Source organism: Pongo abelii, chromosome 9, assembly GCF_028885655.2.
Source record: "Pongo abelii isolate AG06213 chromosome 9, NHGRI_mPonAbe1-v2.0_pri, whole genome shotgun sequence".
NCBI classification, from domain to species: Eukaryota; Metazoa; Chordata; class Mammalia; order Primates; family Hominidae; genus Pongo; species Pongo abelii.
The window spans coordinates 59,009,871-59,028,973 of NC_071994.2; the positions used below are offsets into that span (position 1 = coordinate 59,009,871).

Below are 19,103 nucleotides of genomic sequence, written 5' to 3' on the forward strand. Positions count from 1 at the left end.
ATCTAAAATAACATAATGTTGAAAACATACTGTATATATTATGGTAGGACAAATTCCAAATATGCTAAATATTTATAAACAAATAAGGAAAATGATAATAATAATATTAACATTATCTGGTGAATCCATGGAAAATTCTTTTATAACCCAAAGTAGGGAAAGCTGCAACAACATGGGTGGAACTGGAGGTCATTATGCTAAGTGAAATCATTCAGGAACAGAAAGACAAACATCACATGTTCTCACTTATTTGTGGGATCTAAAAATCAAAACAATTGAATTCATGGAGATAGAGAATAGAAGGATGGTTACAAGAGGCTGGGAAGGGTAGTGGGGAGGGGGGAGTGAGGGGAGGTGAGGATGGTTAATGGGTATAAAAAAAATACTTAGAATGAATAAGATCTAGTATTTGATAGCACAACGGGGGACTATAGTCAGTAATAATTTAGTTGTACGTTGTAAAATAACCAAAAGAGTATAATTGGATTGTTTGTAACACAAAGGATAAATGCTTGAGGGGATGGATACCCAATTTTCCATGATGTGATTGTTACGCATTGCATGGCTGTACCAAAATATCTCATGTACCCCGTAAGTATATACACCTACTATGTACCCACAAAAAATTTTTAAAAAGGAATGAAATAAAAATATTTGAGTTTAAGAAAACCACAAAAAATAAAGTAGGGAAAGCTCTTCAAATACTATGAAATTGAGAAGACAACTAAAGAAAATATTAATAAAGACAAGAACATAAATAATTTCTTTTGGCAGAACATAAGCCATCATAATCAGAAGATAAATAAGCTGGAAAAAATATTTGTAACTCATATCCTAGATAACATACTCATTTTCCCTCTATATAAAAAGTTTCTGTAATGTGATAAATAAAAACACAATAAACCAGTAAAAAATGACTACTTTGATATGAAGGTATGGATTCACAATTCCTAGAAAATAGAAATGGCTCTTAAACATGTGGAAAGATGTGAAACCAAAATCATAATAGGAGAAATATAAATTAAAATTACTTTGAGTTTTATTTTACTCACAATTTCAAAGACCAAAAAGTTTGAGAGTGTACTGTGTGAGAGACAATGTGGAACCAAGTTCTTTCACTCATTTCTGGTGGGAGTAGAGATTGATACAGCCCTCATGGAAGGCAATTTGCAGCATATATAAAAATTTATAAAATCTAGGGCCAGGCACGTTGGCTCACGCCTGTAATCCTAGCACTTTGGGAAGCCGAGGTGGGCAGATCATTTGAGGTAAGTGGGTCGAGACTAGCCTGGCCAACATGGCGAAATCCCGTCTCTCTTAAAAATAGAAAAATTAGCTGGGTGTGGTGGCGTGTGCCTATAATCCCAGCTACTCAAGAGGCTGAGGCAGGGGAATCGCTTGAACCCCGGAGGTGGAGGTTGCAGTGAGCTGAGATCATGCCACTGCACTCCAGCCTGGGGGACAGAGTGAGACTCTGTCTCAAACAAACAAAAAATTTATAAAATCTGATACTTTTTCACCATGGAGTTTCTTCTGTTGGAATTTATCCTAGAGATATATTTGTACATGTGCAAGAGACATATGTACAAGGTTAATAAATGCATCATTATTTGCAATATCAAAAGGTTAATAACTGTCAAAACAGCCATTAATATTGTATAAATTATGGTCCATCCATGCAATGGAATACTGTGTAGCTGTAAAAAATAAAAAAGCACCAAGCCTGATATGGAAAGACTTCCAATAAATAGTAAATTTAAAAGAAAGTGCAGAATAATACATATTTATATGAAAAAAGAGATTTTATGCCTCAAAGGCCTTCACCCTTGATCTTCTGGTGTTATTCCTGTCCTTGTATTCTCCCAGAATCCTTACCTCATCCCATGACTGGTACAGTCAAGTCTTGCTTGTTCTGTGTCCTTACATTCTTTAGAGAGAAGTCACAAGAGACAAGCAAACATCTCCTTTGCTAATAATATTGATCACTTCCTACAGCGTAATATCTATGTGCAATTTTTTGGGAAGATCTCCTACCAAACAGGTAAGAATGGAAAGACACAAAGAGAAGAAAGTGGAGAAAGACCTCTGTCTTCCCCCACTGGATTTTGCAAATACAACTCTTCTGTGATACAGGAAACTAAAAAGAGGGAAAAGTGGCAATTAAGAAAAACTGCCAGAAAATAAATACCTTGATAACACAATTTGGAAAACTACTTCTGGATAAGGAAACACTATTACCCAATATGTTAATTTTTAAAATACTCAAAGAATTGAGCAAAAAGGACTTTGGCAAGGCAGGTTGTTGGATTTAAAACCGTTCTCCCATTAATGCCAAAGCCAGCAGAGGTACCAACTATAGCTCCATGGCCAGAAGGTACCAGCAGCTCTGCCTTTACTGAAATTTCAGCTGGAGAAAGGTCCACAGGTGAGGTTTCTTCCAAGGAGTAATTTCTCTTATTTGACTCTTTTGAGATCCTTTTCTCACATAATTGGCAAATTTCAATTGGAGAGAAACTGTGTTTTCTATCTCATTATGGGGTCAGTGCTGAGGAGAGTAGGAACTCAGGAAATGCTTCTTGATTGACTTTAGTCTGCTGTATTGGGCGACAAATTGACCACAGACCAAATAACATGTTGGAATCCTCTTATTCTTTCTAGAGATCTGGGCTGAGAATTAAGGGTTTATGCTTCTTCTTAAAACCCATTTCAATCTTTCATGCAGTTATGATTCTCATACAAACAAATGGAAATGGGGAATTAGTCTTTCAAATTCAGTCCTTTGGCTGGCACAGTGGCTCATGCCTGTAATCCTTTGGGAGGTTGAGGTAGGAAGATTGCTTGAGGCCAGGAGTTCGAGACTAGCCTGGGCCGAACATACATACCAAGACCTTGTCTCTACCAAAAAAAAAAAACAAACAAACAAAAACAAATTAGCTGAATGTGATGGTGCACGTTTGTAGTCCTTAATACTCAGGAAGCTGAGGTGGGAGGATCACTTGAGTCCAGAGGGTCGAGGCTGCAGTAAGCCTTAATCATATCATTGCACTTTAGCCTGGGCAATAGAAAAAAAAAAAAAAAGAAAGAAAGGGAAGAAAGAAAGAAAGGAAGAAGAAAGAAAGAAAAGGAAAAAAAGAAAGAAAAAAAGGAAAGAAATTCAGTGCTCAAAACATAGATCTGTGTTTTTTTTAATGATTCTCTGCCCCTGTCTTTCTTTCTCTTCAGCACAATGAGGCTTTTCACAGGCGTTGTTTTCTGCTCCTTGGTCATGGGAGTCACCAGTGAAAGCTGGTATTCGTTTTTCAAGGAGGCTGTCCAAGGTAAGAACTCTGGAGGATGGAGGGCGCATACCCAGGATTCATTCTGAGCAGGGACCACATACTCACTGGATGTGAGTGCTCCTTAGAGAAGCCACACAGAGGTCAGAGCAGGAGTGTGGTTTTCTGTATCTGTTTCTTCTTCTAGGCTGGTCTGATTTATCACCCTCCCTTGGGGTTTCCAGACGAGAGGTTAAAGGTGCTTTGGGCCCAGCCTGTACTCTTGGTGTAGAGTGCAGAAGGATAAAAACTTGCAGGGGGTGATCTCCCACTGTGGAAATTTACAGATGGCAAATTTCTCAGGGCATGATGTTTATTTAGCTCATCCACCTCTGGGAATATACTGAGTTCACAATTATACTCCAAGATTGAGACATGCCTAGCAGAGAATAGAATAATAGTGCTTGCACAGAGAAATCCCATCCTGTACCCAAGCAAATGGCCAATGCTTGGGATGCAGAGCTCATGAAAATTAAGCCCTAACTTCTATCCATAAAATAAAAAGAGCAAATTTCTACTGATTAGCCACAGGAGGGCTGAGATACGGCTAGGAAACTGACTTCTGCCATTCTGGATGGGAAATGAATCTTATTGACTAGCTGTTAAAATGGGAAAATTGTGTTTGTCAGGTTTTGCAATACTTTGAACTTTATGTGTTGTTATTCATTTTGTAGTTGAATTTTTTGTAATTTTTCAATTGAAATTTTATAAATTCTCATTTTTTCTGCATTTTGTGCTTTTAAAAATGATATTCTCTAAATAGTTTTTAAAAAGTTTTGGTAGCATGTACTAAGTTTTTCTGCACATAGTAGAGAATATCTTTTTCCTTAGGTCAGTGTATTTCAGAATTTGTTGTATGGTCCACCAGCATTTAAATCGGCTGAGTGTTTGTTTAAAAAGTACACTCCTGAGCCTCTTCTCATAGTTACTGAGTCAGAATCTTAGAAGTGAAGTGGGACTAGGAATAGCATTTGAAAAACTCCCCAGGTTACTTTAAGCACAATGCCAATGAGAACAACTGTCTTGAGTTTTTCTGTCACCCAGTGACAGAATCTGTCAGGTGCTTGGAGAAAACTCTTGCTAGTAGATCTGGAAAACATAGAATGAACATAAATCATGCATCAGAGAAGGGACAGTCATGCCATGCCAGAGATAAACTATTTGACAAAATTACAGACACAAAATAATACATGAAGTTAGTGAGAAATATCCCTTAGAACACAGTACATAAGTAACAATTAAAACTATTTATCACAGCTTTTCTTTTTTCCAAGTGAGTTGGTTTAAAGAACTCGGTAACACCTAAACCACAGCAGAACTCAAAAATATTTATTGATTGAACAACACAGGCACTGATAGACACTTTCTATAGCTCTTCCTGGTTTAGACCTGTTTCAAACATCTGTTTTTCCACTAATCTTTTTAAAAACTTTAAAATGATATATAACTTACATATAGTACACTGTATAGCTTGATGAGGTTTTTACACATACAAACATCCATATTACACCATCAGATCAAGATGTCAAACATTTCACACACCCCGGAAGGGTCTCTCATGCCCTCTTCCAGTTAACAACTCTCACGAAAGGTAACTCCTATTCTTACATCTATCATTGTTGATTAGTGTCCCTGTGTTTGATCTTTGAATAAAAGAAATCATACAGAATATGTCTTTTGTATCTGGCTTTGTTTCACTCAACATTATGACATACTAATATACATGACAGCATTTGTCATGTGTATTAATATTTTGTTCTTTTTCATTGCTACATAGTATTCCATTGTATACTGATATCACAATTTGTCCTACATTATTGGATAATTAGGCTTTTAAAGTTTTATGCTATTATGGCTAAACCTGCAATAAACATTGGTGTACATAAGCCCTCGTTTCTGTTGTGGGTATACACTCGGGAATGGAAATGTAGAGTCATAAGGTATAGTCATGTCAATTTAGCTTTTGTAGATACCAGCAAACAGCTTCCCAAAATTGTACCAATTTACACTTCCATGAACAATTATGAGAGCTGGGCATGATGGCTCACACTCGTAATCCCAGCACTTTGGGAGGCTAAGGCAGGAGGATCACTTGAGGCCAGGAGTTTGAGACCAGCCTGAGCAACAAAGTGAGACCCCATCTCTACCAAAAAAAAAAAAAAAAAAAAATTAGCTAGGTGTGTTATCAGGTGCCTGTAGTCCCAGCTACTCAGGAGGCTGAGGTGGGAAGATCACTTGAGTCCAGGAGATCAAGGCTGCAGAAAGCCATGATCACACCACTGCACTCCAGCCTGGGTGACAGAGACCCTGACTAAACAAAACAGAAACAAAACCCAAAACAATTATGAGAGTTCCAGTTGTTCCACATTTTTGCCCACAATTTATATTGTCAGTTTGAAAAATTTTTGTCATTCTGTTGGGTGTATAGTGGTATCTTATTGTCACCACTTCCCTTCACTAATAGGAACAGGAATCCAACTTGCATCAAGTATTCCAATATGCTAGGCATTTTATGTATGTTACCTCATTTTATCTTCTCATTTAGTCCACCAGGGAGGTAGGTATGATTCGCCCCAACTGAAGAATGTGGAAACTGCAACTTAATTGTCAGGGCAGAGAGTTAAACATTTACATTCATGCCCTTCATGATAAGTCTGATTATACAGGTCCTGTGAAGCTCTCTCAGGTCATTCCACCTCATCACGTACTGCCCATTCCCTCAGCTTTCTTGTGCCATTTATGCCCATAACAGTCAGATTTATTCAAGTCCTAGTTGTCCTCACTCAGCTGGTAAGGATGTATTTTTCTTATGGGCTATGGTAGATATGCAGCCCCCTCCTCTTCTCACCAAGTCCCTTGTAATGTCCCTGGATCTTACATCTGTTGTACTATTCTGCATTGTGACATTCCTCACACGAGCGTCCCCTCTTTGTACACAGCACACACAGACCCATGTAAGATGTAGCCCAGGGCATGACAACTGCCAACCAATTCAATTCAATGTAATCCATGGAAAAGCACCTTCCTTACAGTTACTCAGGGAAGCTGTTCACAGGAAGTAATGTTTACCTCCACGTATGATTTCAAAGGATTATTTTGTCAAGGGTCAAAATCTGGAAATCAGTGGAAAATGTTCATTTCTACATTTCTCCAGTATGTCACTGGGTTCATTTTTGTCATTTTTTTTTCTTTCCAGGGGTTGGAGACTTGGACAGAGCCTATTGGGACATAGTGATATCCAGTCACCAAGATTCAAACAGATATTTCTATGCTCAGGGAAACTATGATGCTGCCCAAAGAGGACCTGGGGGTGTCTGGGCTGCTAAACTCATCAGGTAACACAGATTCCTGGGGACTCCAGTGAGAGGCCAGCAGTGCCTACCTGTTTTGAGAGTCAGGAGAACCTGTGGCACACACTCCTGGGGTCTGGGTGGCCGGCAGAGCCAGAGCAAGGCTGGTGAGGACATGTCTCCTTTCACCCACAAAGGGAAAGTAAGAACCGAGGAGAGGTCTCGAAAGCACACTGTTGCAGGGGCTGGGTGCAGGGGCTTACACCTGTAATTCCAACTCTTTGGGAGGACAAGGTGGGAGGATCTCTTGGGCCCAGGGATTTAAGAGCAGCCTAGGCAACACAGCAAGACCCTTATCTCTACAGAAAATAAAAGTAATTAGCCAGGCATGGTGGTATGCACCTGTAGTCCCAGCTACTCAGGAGGCTGAAGTGGGAGATCCTTTGAACCCAGGAGGTTGAGGGTTGAGGCTGCAATAACCCACAATCTAGCCACTGCACTCCAGCCTGGGCAACAGAATGAGACCCTGTCTCCAAAAAAAAAAAAAAAAAAAAAAGGGAAAGCACTCTGTTGTAGAGTGCAGAAAGTATCAGCAGACTTAGGCCTTTGCCCAAGAAGATTGATAGTTTTCTTCCCCTTTCCTTGAGTTTTCCAGCCCCCTCTCAGTCATTCCTTGGGTGGGAGAAGAGGAGGGAGTTAGCAGGTGGAGTTGTCTCAGGTGAGCAGGTGAGTCAAGAGATTAATCTCCTGTCTCCTTTCTTTGGGTTGCAGCCGTTCCAGGGTCTATCTTCAGGGATTAATAGACTACTATTTATTTGGAAACAGCAGCACTGTATTGGAGGACTCGAAGTCCAATGAGAAAGCTGAGGAATAGGGCCGGAGTGGCAAAGACTCTGATTGCTTCAGACCTGACAGCCTGCCTAAGAAATACTGAGCTTCCTGCTCCTCTTCTCTCAGGGGAACTGGGCTGTGAGCCACACACTTCTCCCCCCAGACAGGGACACAGGGTCACTGAGCTTTGTGTCCCCAGGAACTGGTATAGGGCACCTAGAGGTGTTCAATACATGTTTGTCAAATTGAATTTGTTGATGGAAACTGGAAACATTGAGGCAGACTTTCTGGGAAGAATGGTCATCTGAGGCCATATGGAAGATAAACAGCACCATGGCAGATGAGCCTGTGACTGAGGGGGACCAAGGACTCCCAGCTGGCCTGTAACTATGCAGGCTCCTCACATGACCCAAGCCAAGCTTCTCTGGTCATTTTCGGCCCCAGCTTCCCCTCCTGAGTAAGCCTAAGCCGGCAAAGCACTGACCATCATCCTGGGCTTCTGAGTGACTGGAGTCATGGCTCTGGCACAGCCCTGGGCAGTCTTCCATCAGTCTCCTCTGTAACTCAGATCGGACTTCTACCCCCAAATCCCCACCTCTCCTGGGCCTCACAGGTTATTTTGTTGCAGTTTCCAGGCCTCTCTGTATACAGACTTTGTACTGCCCAATTCATTGCATCCTGCCCACTCTCTGCCTCTAGGCCTTGTCCCCTAGTGACCTCTTTCCTTATGGAGAAGGTACATTGTGGGCTGAGTGCGGTGGCTCATGCCTGTAATCCTAGCCCTTTGGGAAGCTGAGGCAGGAGGATCGCTTGAGCCCAGGAGTTCAAGACCAGCTAGGCAACATAGTGAAACCTCATCTTTACTAAAAACCAAAAAAATTAGCCAGACATGGTGGCATGTGCCTGTATTCCCAGCTACTTGGGAGGCTGAGGCTAGAGTACTGCTTGAGCCCGGGAGGTCAAGGCTGCAGTGAGCTATGATCACTCCATTGTACTCCAGCTTGTATGACAGAGTGAGACACTGTCTCAATAAAAAGAAGGTATATTGCTTAGAGAAGCCTAATCCTAGGAGTTCTATCCTAGAAACTGCTATCTTGGACTCTGGTTTATTTCTTTCTTTCTTTCTTTTTTTTTTTGAGACAGAGTCTTTCTCTGTTGCCCAGGCTGGAGTGCAGTGGCACGATCTCAGCTCACTGCAAACTCTGCCTCCTGGGTTCAAGCAATTATCACACCTCAGCCTCTGGAGTAGCTGGGACCACAGGTGCGCACCACCATGCCCGGCTAATTTTTGTGTTTTTAGTAGAGACGGGGTTTTGCCATGTTGGCCAGGCTGGTGTCGAACTCCTGATCTCAAGTGATCTGCTGCCTTGGCCTCCCAAAGTGCTGGGATTACAGGCCTGAGCCCCTCTGCCTGGCCAACTGTGATTTATCTCTTATCGACACCTGTGCCTCCCCTGACTCAATTTTTAATTTGTCCCGCTCATTTTACCTAAAGAATGACTCTCCTGTTGGTTTTCCTTATCTTTATTCTCATTGATTTTTTTTTTTTTTTTTTTTTTTTTTGAGACAGAGTCTCCCTCTGTCAAGCAGGCTGGAGTGCAATGGTGCAATCTCGGCTCACTGCAACCTCCGCCTCCCAGGTTCAAGTGATTCTCTCACATCACCCTCCGGAGCAGCTGGGATTACAGGCATGGGCCACCACACCTGGCTAATTTTTGTGTTTTTAGTAGAGATGGGGTTTCACCATGTTGGCCGGGCTAGTCTAACTCATGGCCTCAGCTGGCCAAAGTTCTGAGAATATAGGCCTGAGCCACTGCACCTGGCCGGCATCTCATTGGCTTTTAGTTCAGATAAAATTCTACTTCCTGTCCTAAAGGGGAAGTGAGATATGTAGGTAGACAACACAGTTTAGTAAGAGCCTCAACAGAAGCACACAGTGGTGGCAGTCCAAATTTTGCTGGGGTATGGGAAGTCAGCAAATAGTAATTAGAATAGCTGCCATTTTTAATTGCAGTTGCAAGACTGTGCCCTACAGTTTAAATACTTTATTTGATTTAAGCTGCCGAGAAGGCTTTGATGTTCTCAGCTGGATAAACTGAGGTTTAGAGAGGTTTGTGTTTAGGACCTTCTCCAAGGTCACACATGTAACAGGTGCAGAGCCAGGACTGCAGGCTGGTTTGTCTGACTTCAGAACCTGTGATACACTCAACAAGACCAAGAGGTTCAGCAGTGGAGACCCCTTTCTTCTTCTTGGATCTCCAGCACTTGGTTTAAATGGCCAGGTGAGCCCTTATGCTTGGGGAAATGCCTGACTTGTTTGAGAACAGGCACCATATCTTGTTCATCACTGCATGCATAATGCCTAGCAGGGTCCAGGCACTCAGTAGTTGCTTTCTGAATTAGATTATCACATTGAAAACCTATACTTCAACCCACATTACTCTTCACTCTTGCACATTGTCTTCTTCCTCTTAATAAGTCAAACTTGTTGAAAGTATTGCCCGTCTACACACCTTCTGATTCTTCACTTCTTATCATATGTTAACCCACTCCAGCCTGGTCTCTGTCCCCACAACTTCAGCAAAATAACTTTGTCACCACTGACCTCCATGCTGCCAAAAACAATGAACATCTCTCTCTTCTCATATCAGTAGCCCTGTGAGCAACATTCAGCGCAGTTGCCTTCCCCTTCCTTCTTGATATATTTGGTCTCTTGGCTTCATAATACTACTCTTTCCTTCATCAGCTCTAAGTAGCATAATATTACCCTCTACCTCAATTCTCCTTTATTTCCTTAGCTGGGCCTTTTTTATCTCCCCAAACTCTGTTCTTCAGACTTGGCTCTGGGCCCCCATTCTTTATTTCTCTACTCTCTTTCACAAGTCTAAATAGTACTTATATGTGGATGGCTTTTAAAATTATATCTCCCCCTGCAAACCTCATTTCTGAGCTCCATGCTGGTACATCCAACTGGCTACTTGACATATCTACATAGCTGGCTTCCAGATATCTCAAACTTAACGTGTCCCAAAATGAACTTGAGTTTTCCTATCAGAACTCTTCACACTCCAGGTTTCTCCATTTCAGTTAATGACACGGCCATTCTCTCTGTTCCTCACAACAGATAGGGGAATGTGTTGATGCTTCCCTTCAACACATTTACCCCCACATCCAATCCGCTGGACGTGGATTCCATCCACATCTGCTGGATGTGAACTTCCAAAGTTCATCTCTAATCCATTGACTTCCTCTCATTTACACCTTCATGCTCCTGGCTACATCATTTCTCATCTGGGGTACTGCGGTAGCCATCTAACTAGTCTCCCCGTTTTCTTTTCTTTTTTTTTTTTTGAGATGAAGTCTCACTCTGTTACCAGGCTTGAGTGCAGTGGCACAATCTCGGCTCACTGCAACCTCCGCCTCCTGGGTTCAAGCGATTCTTGTGCCTCAGCCTCCCAAGTAGCTGGGACTACAGGTGCCTGCCACCATGTCTGGCTAACTTTTTTACTTTTAGTAAAGACGGTGTTTCACCATGTGGGCCAGGATGGTCTCGATCTCTTGACCTCGTGATCCACTGCCTTGGCCTCCCAAAGTGCTGGGATTACAGGCGTGAGCCACTGTGCCCAGCCTAGTTTCCCCATTTTCATACTTTGCCCCTCATCTTCAGGTGACCATATAATTTATCATCTAAACCAAGTCACTTTCAAGAATGAAAAGAGGCATTATTGATAATTGTACCAGGATAATAGGAATAAACCAGAACTGTCCTGGGCAAAACAGGACATTTATTGCATTCACTAGAAACTGTACTTCGAATTTTGGATTTTGATCTCTTCCCCAACTAGTGAAATGCCATACGATACTCTCCTGCAATGCTGGGCAGCGGCAGTGAGCCGCAGCTCCCATTCATCCTCAAGATCATGAGGAGGAAAAACTGATACTCTGTAGTGTACTGCGTTGCCAGATGATTTTGCCCAATTGTAGGTGAATGTAAGTGTTCTAAGCATGTTTAAGGTAGGTGAGGCTAAGCTATGCTGTTTGGTAGGTTAAGTGTATTAGATGCATTTTTGACCTACAATATTTTGAATTTAGGATGAGTTATCTGGAAATAACCCCATTTGTAAGTCAATCTTATCATGTCTCTCTCTGCTTAAAATCCTTTAGAGGATTCCTATCTCACTTAGGTAAAATCCAAATCCTTACCTTGGCCTACAAAGCGCTTGTGTGATCTGTCCCTGGCCACTCCCCAGCATCATGACATGCCATACCTTCCCAAGCTCCCCACACTGGCCTTCTCTCAGTCCCACCAACAAGCCAGCCTCTTATTTGCCACAGGGCCTTTGCACATGACAATCTGTCTGCCCCAGGCCCTCTTCTCCTTGCTGCCCACATGGCTGGCTCTTTCTCACCTTGTGAGTCTCTCTTGAAATCCCTCTTTCTTCTGTGAGAGGCCTTCCCTGGCTGATCTACTATGGATATTCTTTACTTCTTAATCAGTTTTTAATATGTGGGATTATTTTATTGATATCTTGGCTTATTCTTGTTTGTTAGGATTTTCTTTTGGTCCATCTTTCTCCCTAGATTATAAAATAGGTCAGAGGAGTGACCACTTTTGTCTTGTTCACTCCTAAATATCCAGTACCAACCAAAGTGCCTGACATATAATGGGACCTCAACAAATGCTTATTGAATGAATGAATGAGTGGTTGAATTAATTTATTAATTTACTAATAAAGGAAAAGTTTTATTTTCAAAGTAGGTCAGTTTAGTTTCAGGGAACAGGAAGGTGCTAATGAAGAGGGAGATACTGGAGACAAAGGGAGTGGGAATAACAGCTGCACCAAAGTCAAGTGGAAGCAAGAGGAGATAGGATCAAATCCACAGGTGATGAGTTAACCCCAAAAGAGTAGAAATATCTCTTGCTCTGAGAAAGGAAGGGGAGAAGATGGGGTCAGGGAAGGCAGAAGATTTGACATGGAGGACAAGGGATCTGAGGGAGTCCAGTTGTATTTGTGTAGTAGTCAGTTTTCACACTGCTATGAAGAACTACCTGAGACTGGGTAATTTCTGAAGAAAAGAGGTTTAATTGACTCACAGTTCTGCAGGCTGTACATGAAGCATGGCTAGCAGGCCTCAGGAAACTTACAATCATGGTGGAAGGTGAAGGGGAAGCAAGCACCTTCTTCATGTGGAGGCGGGGTGGGGGGTGGAGAGAGAAAGAGAGAGAGAATGAGAGAGAGACAGAGAGAGAGAGAAGGGGGAAGTACACTTTTAAGCCATCCATCTCGTGAGAAATCACTCACTATTATGAGAACAGCATGGGGGAAATCCATCCTCATGATCCAATCACCTCCCACCAGGTCCTTCTCCCAACATTAAGGATTACAATTCAACATGAGATTTGGCTGGGGACACAGAGCCAAACCATGTAAACTTGCTTTTGTTGTACACTACCGCTCCCAAGATCCATCACATTACACTGTTTTGCCCATTTACTTGTCTGTCTGTAGGGCAAGTATGTAAGAAATGAAAGGCAAAAATTATGTCTGTTTTATTGTATGTTATCATTGTATCCACAGCACCTATTATAGCTCCTAGCATATAGTAGATGCTCAATAAACAGGTGTTGAAATAAGTGAATGAAATGGTGAAGAAATACTCTTCACAAGTTGACAGATCTTGGAGGATGGTCCAAATTTGCCTCATGGAGTATAATAGTGATGTGATGCTACTGCCCTAGTCTCTCCCAGGTCTCAGAGTCATTATTGAGAAAGGTTCTAGATGTTTTAGTGTGACCAGAAGGGCTGGGTGGAAGGGCATGGAAAACTGTGGAGCTTACAACCTAAAGCTACCTGTTATTATACACAGATTAAAAACAATGTTATTCTGCAAGTAATGGCATTCACAGCAACCTGGATGGGATTGGAGACCATTATTATAAGTGAAATAACTCAGGAATGGAAAACCAAACATCGTATGTTCTCACTCATAAGTGGGAGCTAAGCTATGAGGATGCAAAGGTGTAAGAATGATACAATGGACTTCGGAAACTCAGGAGAAAGAATGGGAGGGGGGTGAGGGATAAAAGACTACACACTGGGTACACTGTACACTGCTCAGGTGATGGGTGCACCAAAATCTCAGAAATCACCACTAAAGAACTTACTCGTGTAACCAAATACCACCCATTCCCTCAAGACCTATTGAAATAAAATTAAAAATTAAAAAAACCAATGTCGTTCTGCAAATGATATATATTATCCAAATGTAACCAGTTTATAGAGGATTCTCAGTTTAAGGGGCTTTTAACTCCAAGTGGCTTAGTTTTCCTAAACTCTGCTTTCTTCTGTGGTCTTATAAACCCTTTTCTCTATCCTTAACAGTTAGGTCATTTTAGATTATTTAGATTATTATTATTTTTTGTTTGTTTGTTTATTTGTTTGGAGACAGAGTCTCGCTCAGTCGCCCAGGCTGGAGTGCAGTGGCGCCATCTCGGCTCACTGCAAGCTCCGCCTCCTGGGTTCATGCCTTTCTCCTGCCTCAGCCTCCCGAGTAGCTGGGACTACAGGTGCCCGCCACCACGCCTGGCTAATTTTTTTGTATCTTTAGTAGAAACAGGGTTTCCCCATGTTAGCCAGGATGGTCTCGATCTCCTGACCTCATGATCTGCCTGCCTCGGCCTCCCAAAATGCTGGGATTACAGGCGTGAGCCACCGCGGCCGGCTGATTATTTAGATTATTAAAGATCACTGCAGTCCTGTTTCAAGCTCTAATATCGTGTCTGTTTTAAAGCACCCTGCTCCGCTATTGTTGGCTAGATTGTAGTGGGAGTGCTGGGAGGGGTGAGGGTTTAGAGACTCTTTCTCTGCTCCTCTGGCACCAGAACCTTAGAGAAGAGTGGGGATAGTCCAATTCTGAGATGTCTTTCTATCACACTTCTCAGCCTCAGGATTGGGAAAGGGGAGAGATGTAAAGGAGGGGGTAATCATTTTGGCCTCACCCTGGTTTGATGTGCTTCTAACTGATACTGATATATATTCTCTATTGATGTGGAGGTTTCTACCGAGATGGTGGTCAGGGTTGTTCCTGATGTGAAATCCAGCTCCCTCAGATATGGGGGTGGAACTCCCGAGAGAAGAACAGCTGTATCTACGACTGGTCCTGAAAGTGGTCCTTGTTCCAAGCCCCCTCTCTGGGTAAGGTTTACCTTACCTGGCCCAGCCACTGCTTTTTCCCTAACCTCAGTGGTTTTCTCAATAGACCCACCAGAATGGCTGAGGATCTCTTCTCTTCCTGCCCAGGGGTGCAGAGATCAGAGTTGGGTAAGAAGTCACCGCATCTTCTTTTTAGGCATATTCCACCACTACCTCTTCAAGCTCTGCTGGCTTCGGCTACTCCATCCTTCAGAAATCCCTAGATGAGAAGCAGGCACCAGAATGTTCACACATGGTGAGCTCACTCAGGAACTCACCACACTCCCCTCTGCTTTGATGGGGGCACCAGAATGAGCTGGCAGTTTTTGCAGCTCAGTATGCACCCAGCTGGGAAGACATTTTTCTTTTCTTTGTATTTATTCATTTTTAATGTTTTAAAATTCAACTTTTATTTTAGCGACAGTGGGTACATGTACAGGTTGGTCTACATATATTGAACCCAGGTAGTAAGCATGGTACCCAAAAGGTAGTTTTTCAACCCACGCTCCCCTCCTTCCTCCTCCTAGTAGTCTGCAGTATCTATTGTTCCCGTGTTTATGTCCATGTGTGCTCAATGTTTAGCTCCCACATATACATGAGAACATGTGGTATTTTGTTTTCAGTTCTTGTGTTAATTTACTTAGGATTATGGCTTCCAGCTGCATCCATGTTGCTGCAAAGGACATTATTTCATTCTTTTTTATGGCTGTGTAGTATTCCATAGCATGTATGCACCACATTTTCTTTATCCAGCCCACCACTCATGGGCACCTAGATTGATTCCATGTCTTTACTATTGTGAATAGTGTGGCAATGAACATATAAGTACGTATATCTTTTTGGCATAATGATCTATTTTCCTTTGGGTATACACTTAGCAATGAGATTGCTGGGTCTAATGGCAGCTCTGTTTTGAGTTCTTTGAGAAATCTCCAAACTGCTTTCCACAGTGGCTGAACTAATTTACATCCCCACCAACAGTGTATAAATGTCCCCTTTTCTCTGCAGCCTCATCAGCATCTGTTGCTTTTTGACTTTTTATTTTTATTTTATTTTATGTATTTGTTTATTTTTACTGAGACAGGGTGTCACTCTGTCATCCAAGCTGGAGTGCAGTGGTGCAATCACAGCTCACTGCAGCCTCAAACTCCCAGGCTCAGGTGATCCTCCCACCTCAGCCTCCTGAGTAGCTGGGACTATAAGCATATGCCACTGCACTTTGCTACTTTTTTGTATTTTTTTTTCCAGAGATGGGATTTTGCTATGTTGCCCAGGCTGGTTTTGAACTCCTTGGCCAGCCTTGGCTTCTCAAAGTGCTGGGATTATAGGCATGAACCATCATGCCTGGCCTGACTTTTTAATAATTGCCTCTGGCTGGTGTGAGATGGTATCTCATTGTGGTTTTGATTTGCATTTCTCTGATGATTAGTGATGTGGAGCATTTTTTTGGTATGTTCGTTTGTCACTTGTATGTCTTTTTTTGAGAAGTATCTGTTCATGTTCCTTTGCCTGTTTGTTTTTTGCTTGTTGATTTGTTTAAGTTATTTATAGGTTCTGGATATTAGATCTTTGTTGGATGCATAGTTCGTGAATATTTTCTCCCATTCTGTATATTGTCTGTTTACTTTGTTGATAGTTTCAAAGAAAATGAAATACCTGGGAATACAGCTAACCAAGGAGGTGAACAATCTCTGCAAGGAGAACTACAAAACACTACTGAAAGAAATGAGAGATGACACAAATAAATTGAAAAACATTCCATGTTCATGGATTAGAAGAATCCATATTGTTAATATGGCCATACTGCCCAAAGCAATGTACAGATTCAATGGTATTCCTCTCAAACTACCAATGTTATTCTTCACAGAATTAGAAAAAGCTATTCTAAAATTCATATGGAAGAAAAAAAAAGAGCCAAAATAGTCAAAACAATCCTAGGCAAAAAGAACAAAAGCTGGAGGCATCACATTACCCAACTTCAAACGATACTGTAAGGCTACAGTAACCAAAACAGCATGGTACTGGTACAAAAACAGACACATAAACCAATGGAGCAGATTAGAAAACTCAAAAATAAAGCTGCACACCTATAACCATGTGATAATCAACAAGGCTGACAAAAACAAGCAATGGGGAAAAGACTTCCTATTCAATAAATGGTGCTGGAATAACTGGCTAGCCATATGCAGAAGATTGAAACTAGCCCCTTACTTTTCACCATATTCAAAAATTAACAAGATGAATTAAAGAGGTCAGGCGTGGTGGTTCATGCCTGTAATCCCAGCACTTTAGAAGGTGGGCAGATTTCTTGAGCTCAGGAGTTCAGCCTGGGCAACATGGCCAAACCCATTTCTACTGAAAATACAAAAAGGTAACCGGGTGTGGTGGTGCATGCCTGTAGTCCCAGCTACTCCAGAGGCTGAGGCAGAAGAATTGCTTGTACCTGGGAGGCAGAAGTTGCAGTGAGCCGAGATCGAGCCACTGCACTCCAGCCTGGGCGATGGAGTGAGACTCTGTCTCAAAACAAACAAACAAACAAACAAAAAAGATGGAGTAAAGAAGTAAGGATTTAAAAGTAAGACTCACACAATAAAATTCCTAGAAGAAAACCCAGGAAATACCCTTCTTGACATTGGCCTTGGCAAAGAATTTTTGGCAGAGCCCCCAAAGACAATTGCAACAAAAATAAAAATTGACAGGTGGGATCTAATTAAACTAAAGAGCTTCTACACAGTGTTCTTCTTTTCCTCTCTGAATTCCAAATCTATATGAAGAAATAACCAGTCTCCACAAACACTGTACTCCCCATGGACTGACAACCATGCTGTCTCCCCCATTCCTTTCCTCAGTCTTCTCCTTATATGGACTGGAGGGTGCAATGGGGATGAGGAGGTGGTTGGTTGCTGAAGGCCTACACTGCTACCTCTTCATAAGCCTTGGGGGCTTATGAGATCTGGCCCTACTTCTTGGATGCTCTCTTTACAATGTGGGGTACTTGGAGCTTCTTTGGTCTCAGCTGTGGTTAGAGGGAAAAAAAATATTACTCAACAGCTTATTTTCCAAACTTGGGTCAAAAGCAGCCCTCTTGCAATCCTCTAACTTACTAGGTTCACTTTTTAAAATCTCTAATTATGGGAAAAAATCCAGGTCCATTCTCAGAGAACAGTATGCTTTATTTCAAACCACATTGTTTAAAACATATTTGCAAAAACTCTAGCCGATGACCTACTTGTACCTTTTGTGAAATGGCTGAGGGAATTTACAGTAACTCCAGGCTGGGCTCTGTGTATCTTGTTCCTGCATGATCTGACCTGCGGCGAGTATGCAATGCACTGTGATCTTTGTTTACTCCTGTTTAGGGTTGGACTTAGTACTGTCCAAATAGTGCCATGCTTCTCTTTAACACAAAGTCCTCAATCTATTTACCTTTCTGGTAAAGATGCTTGCAAAATTCATTCATCCATTTATTTATTTATTTATTTATTTATTTAACATGTATTTAATGAACTCCTAGTATTGGCAGGAACTCTTTTAGACCCTGGGAATACAGTAGGGAATAAGGCAGAGAAGACTAGTGCTCTCATGGAGCTGATGTTTCACTGGAAGAGTTATTATCAAGCTAGTTGATGTAATTGAATTACATTATGTTGTACATGTATTTGTATATATGCTATACTGCTGCCAAGTTTAGGTTGCAGCTGTATAGCATTTGGTTAATAATCCCAACACTTAATCCTATCAGACCAGATTTGAATTTCCGCTTTGTCATTGACTCTGTGGTAGCTAAGGGCATGACATGAAAACATGCTTATGTTAAATTGCCAAATGAAAACGCAGACTATAAAATGATAGATATTGTATCACTTGGTGTTTATGTATTCATATATCTATAAACACTTAGAAAATAGATTAGAGACCAAGTATGAAGATTCTACAGTGGTTCTCCTCACCCCTCCCCCAATCTTGGCTGATGAAATTAGTATTGCTTTTTATTTTTATCCTTATACTTATTTTGTATTTTTCAAGTTTCTATCAGTGAATATGTCCGCTCAACTAAGACTCGTTCAGCCGACCTATGTCACAGGCACCTTCCCAGGTACTGAATATCCATAGTGAAAAACCCAACTACACTGTTCCTGTCCTGATTGGGATTCCAGTGTTCAGACAAGGACAAATAACAAATATTTTATTTATAATATAGTTTAGAGTTTATAGCCCTCTCTCTTTTTCTTTCTCTCTCTCTCTCCTTCTATGGACTAGAGGGTGCGATGGGAATGAGGAAGTGGTTGGTTGCTGAAGCCAATTCTGTACACAAACACAACACACATACAACACACACACACAATACACATATACACCACACACACACCACATACATACACCACACAGACACACACACCACGCACAACACACATACACAGACCACACACACACACCACACACATACACCACTCACATGCACACACACACACCGC

General features: G+C 41.7%; 1 protein-coding gene across 1 annotated transcript; it reads left to right on the plus strand.

Annotated features, from left to right (window-relative positions):
• The first annotated feature begins 3,226 nt into the window (after positions 1–3,226).
• SAA4 (serum amyloid A4, constitutive) lies at positions 3,227–7,478 on the plus strand. The gene is made up of 3 exons (XM_009246542.2): positions 3,227–3,317; positions 6,511–6,649; positions 7,376–7,478. Exons 1-3 carry the CDS (start codon positions 3,227–3,229, stop codon positions 7,476–7,478), a joined length of 333 nt encoding a protein of 110 aa, XP_009244817.2.
• The last annotated feature ends 11,625 nt before the right edge of the window (positions 7,479–19,103 follow it).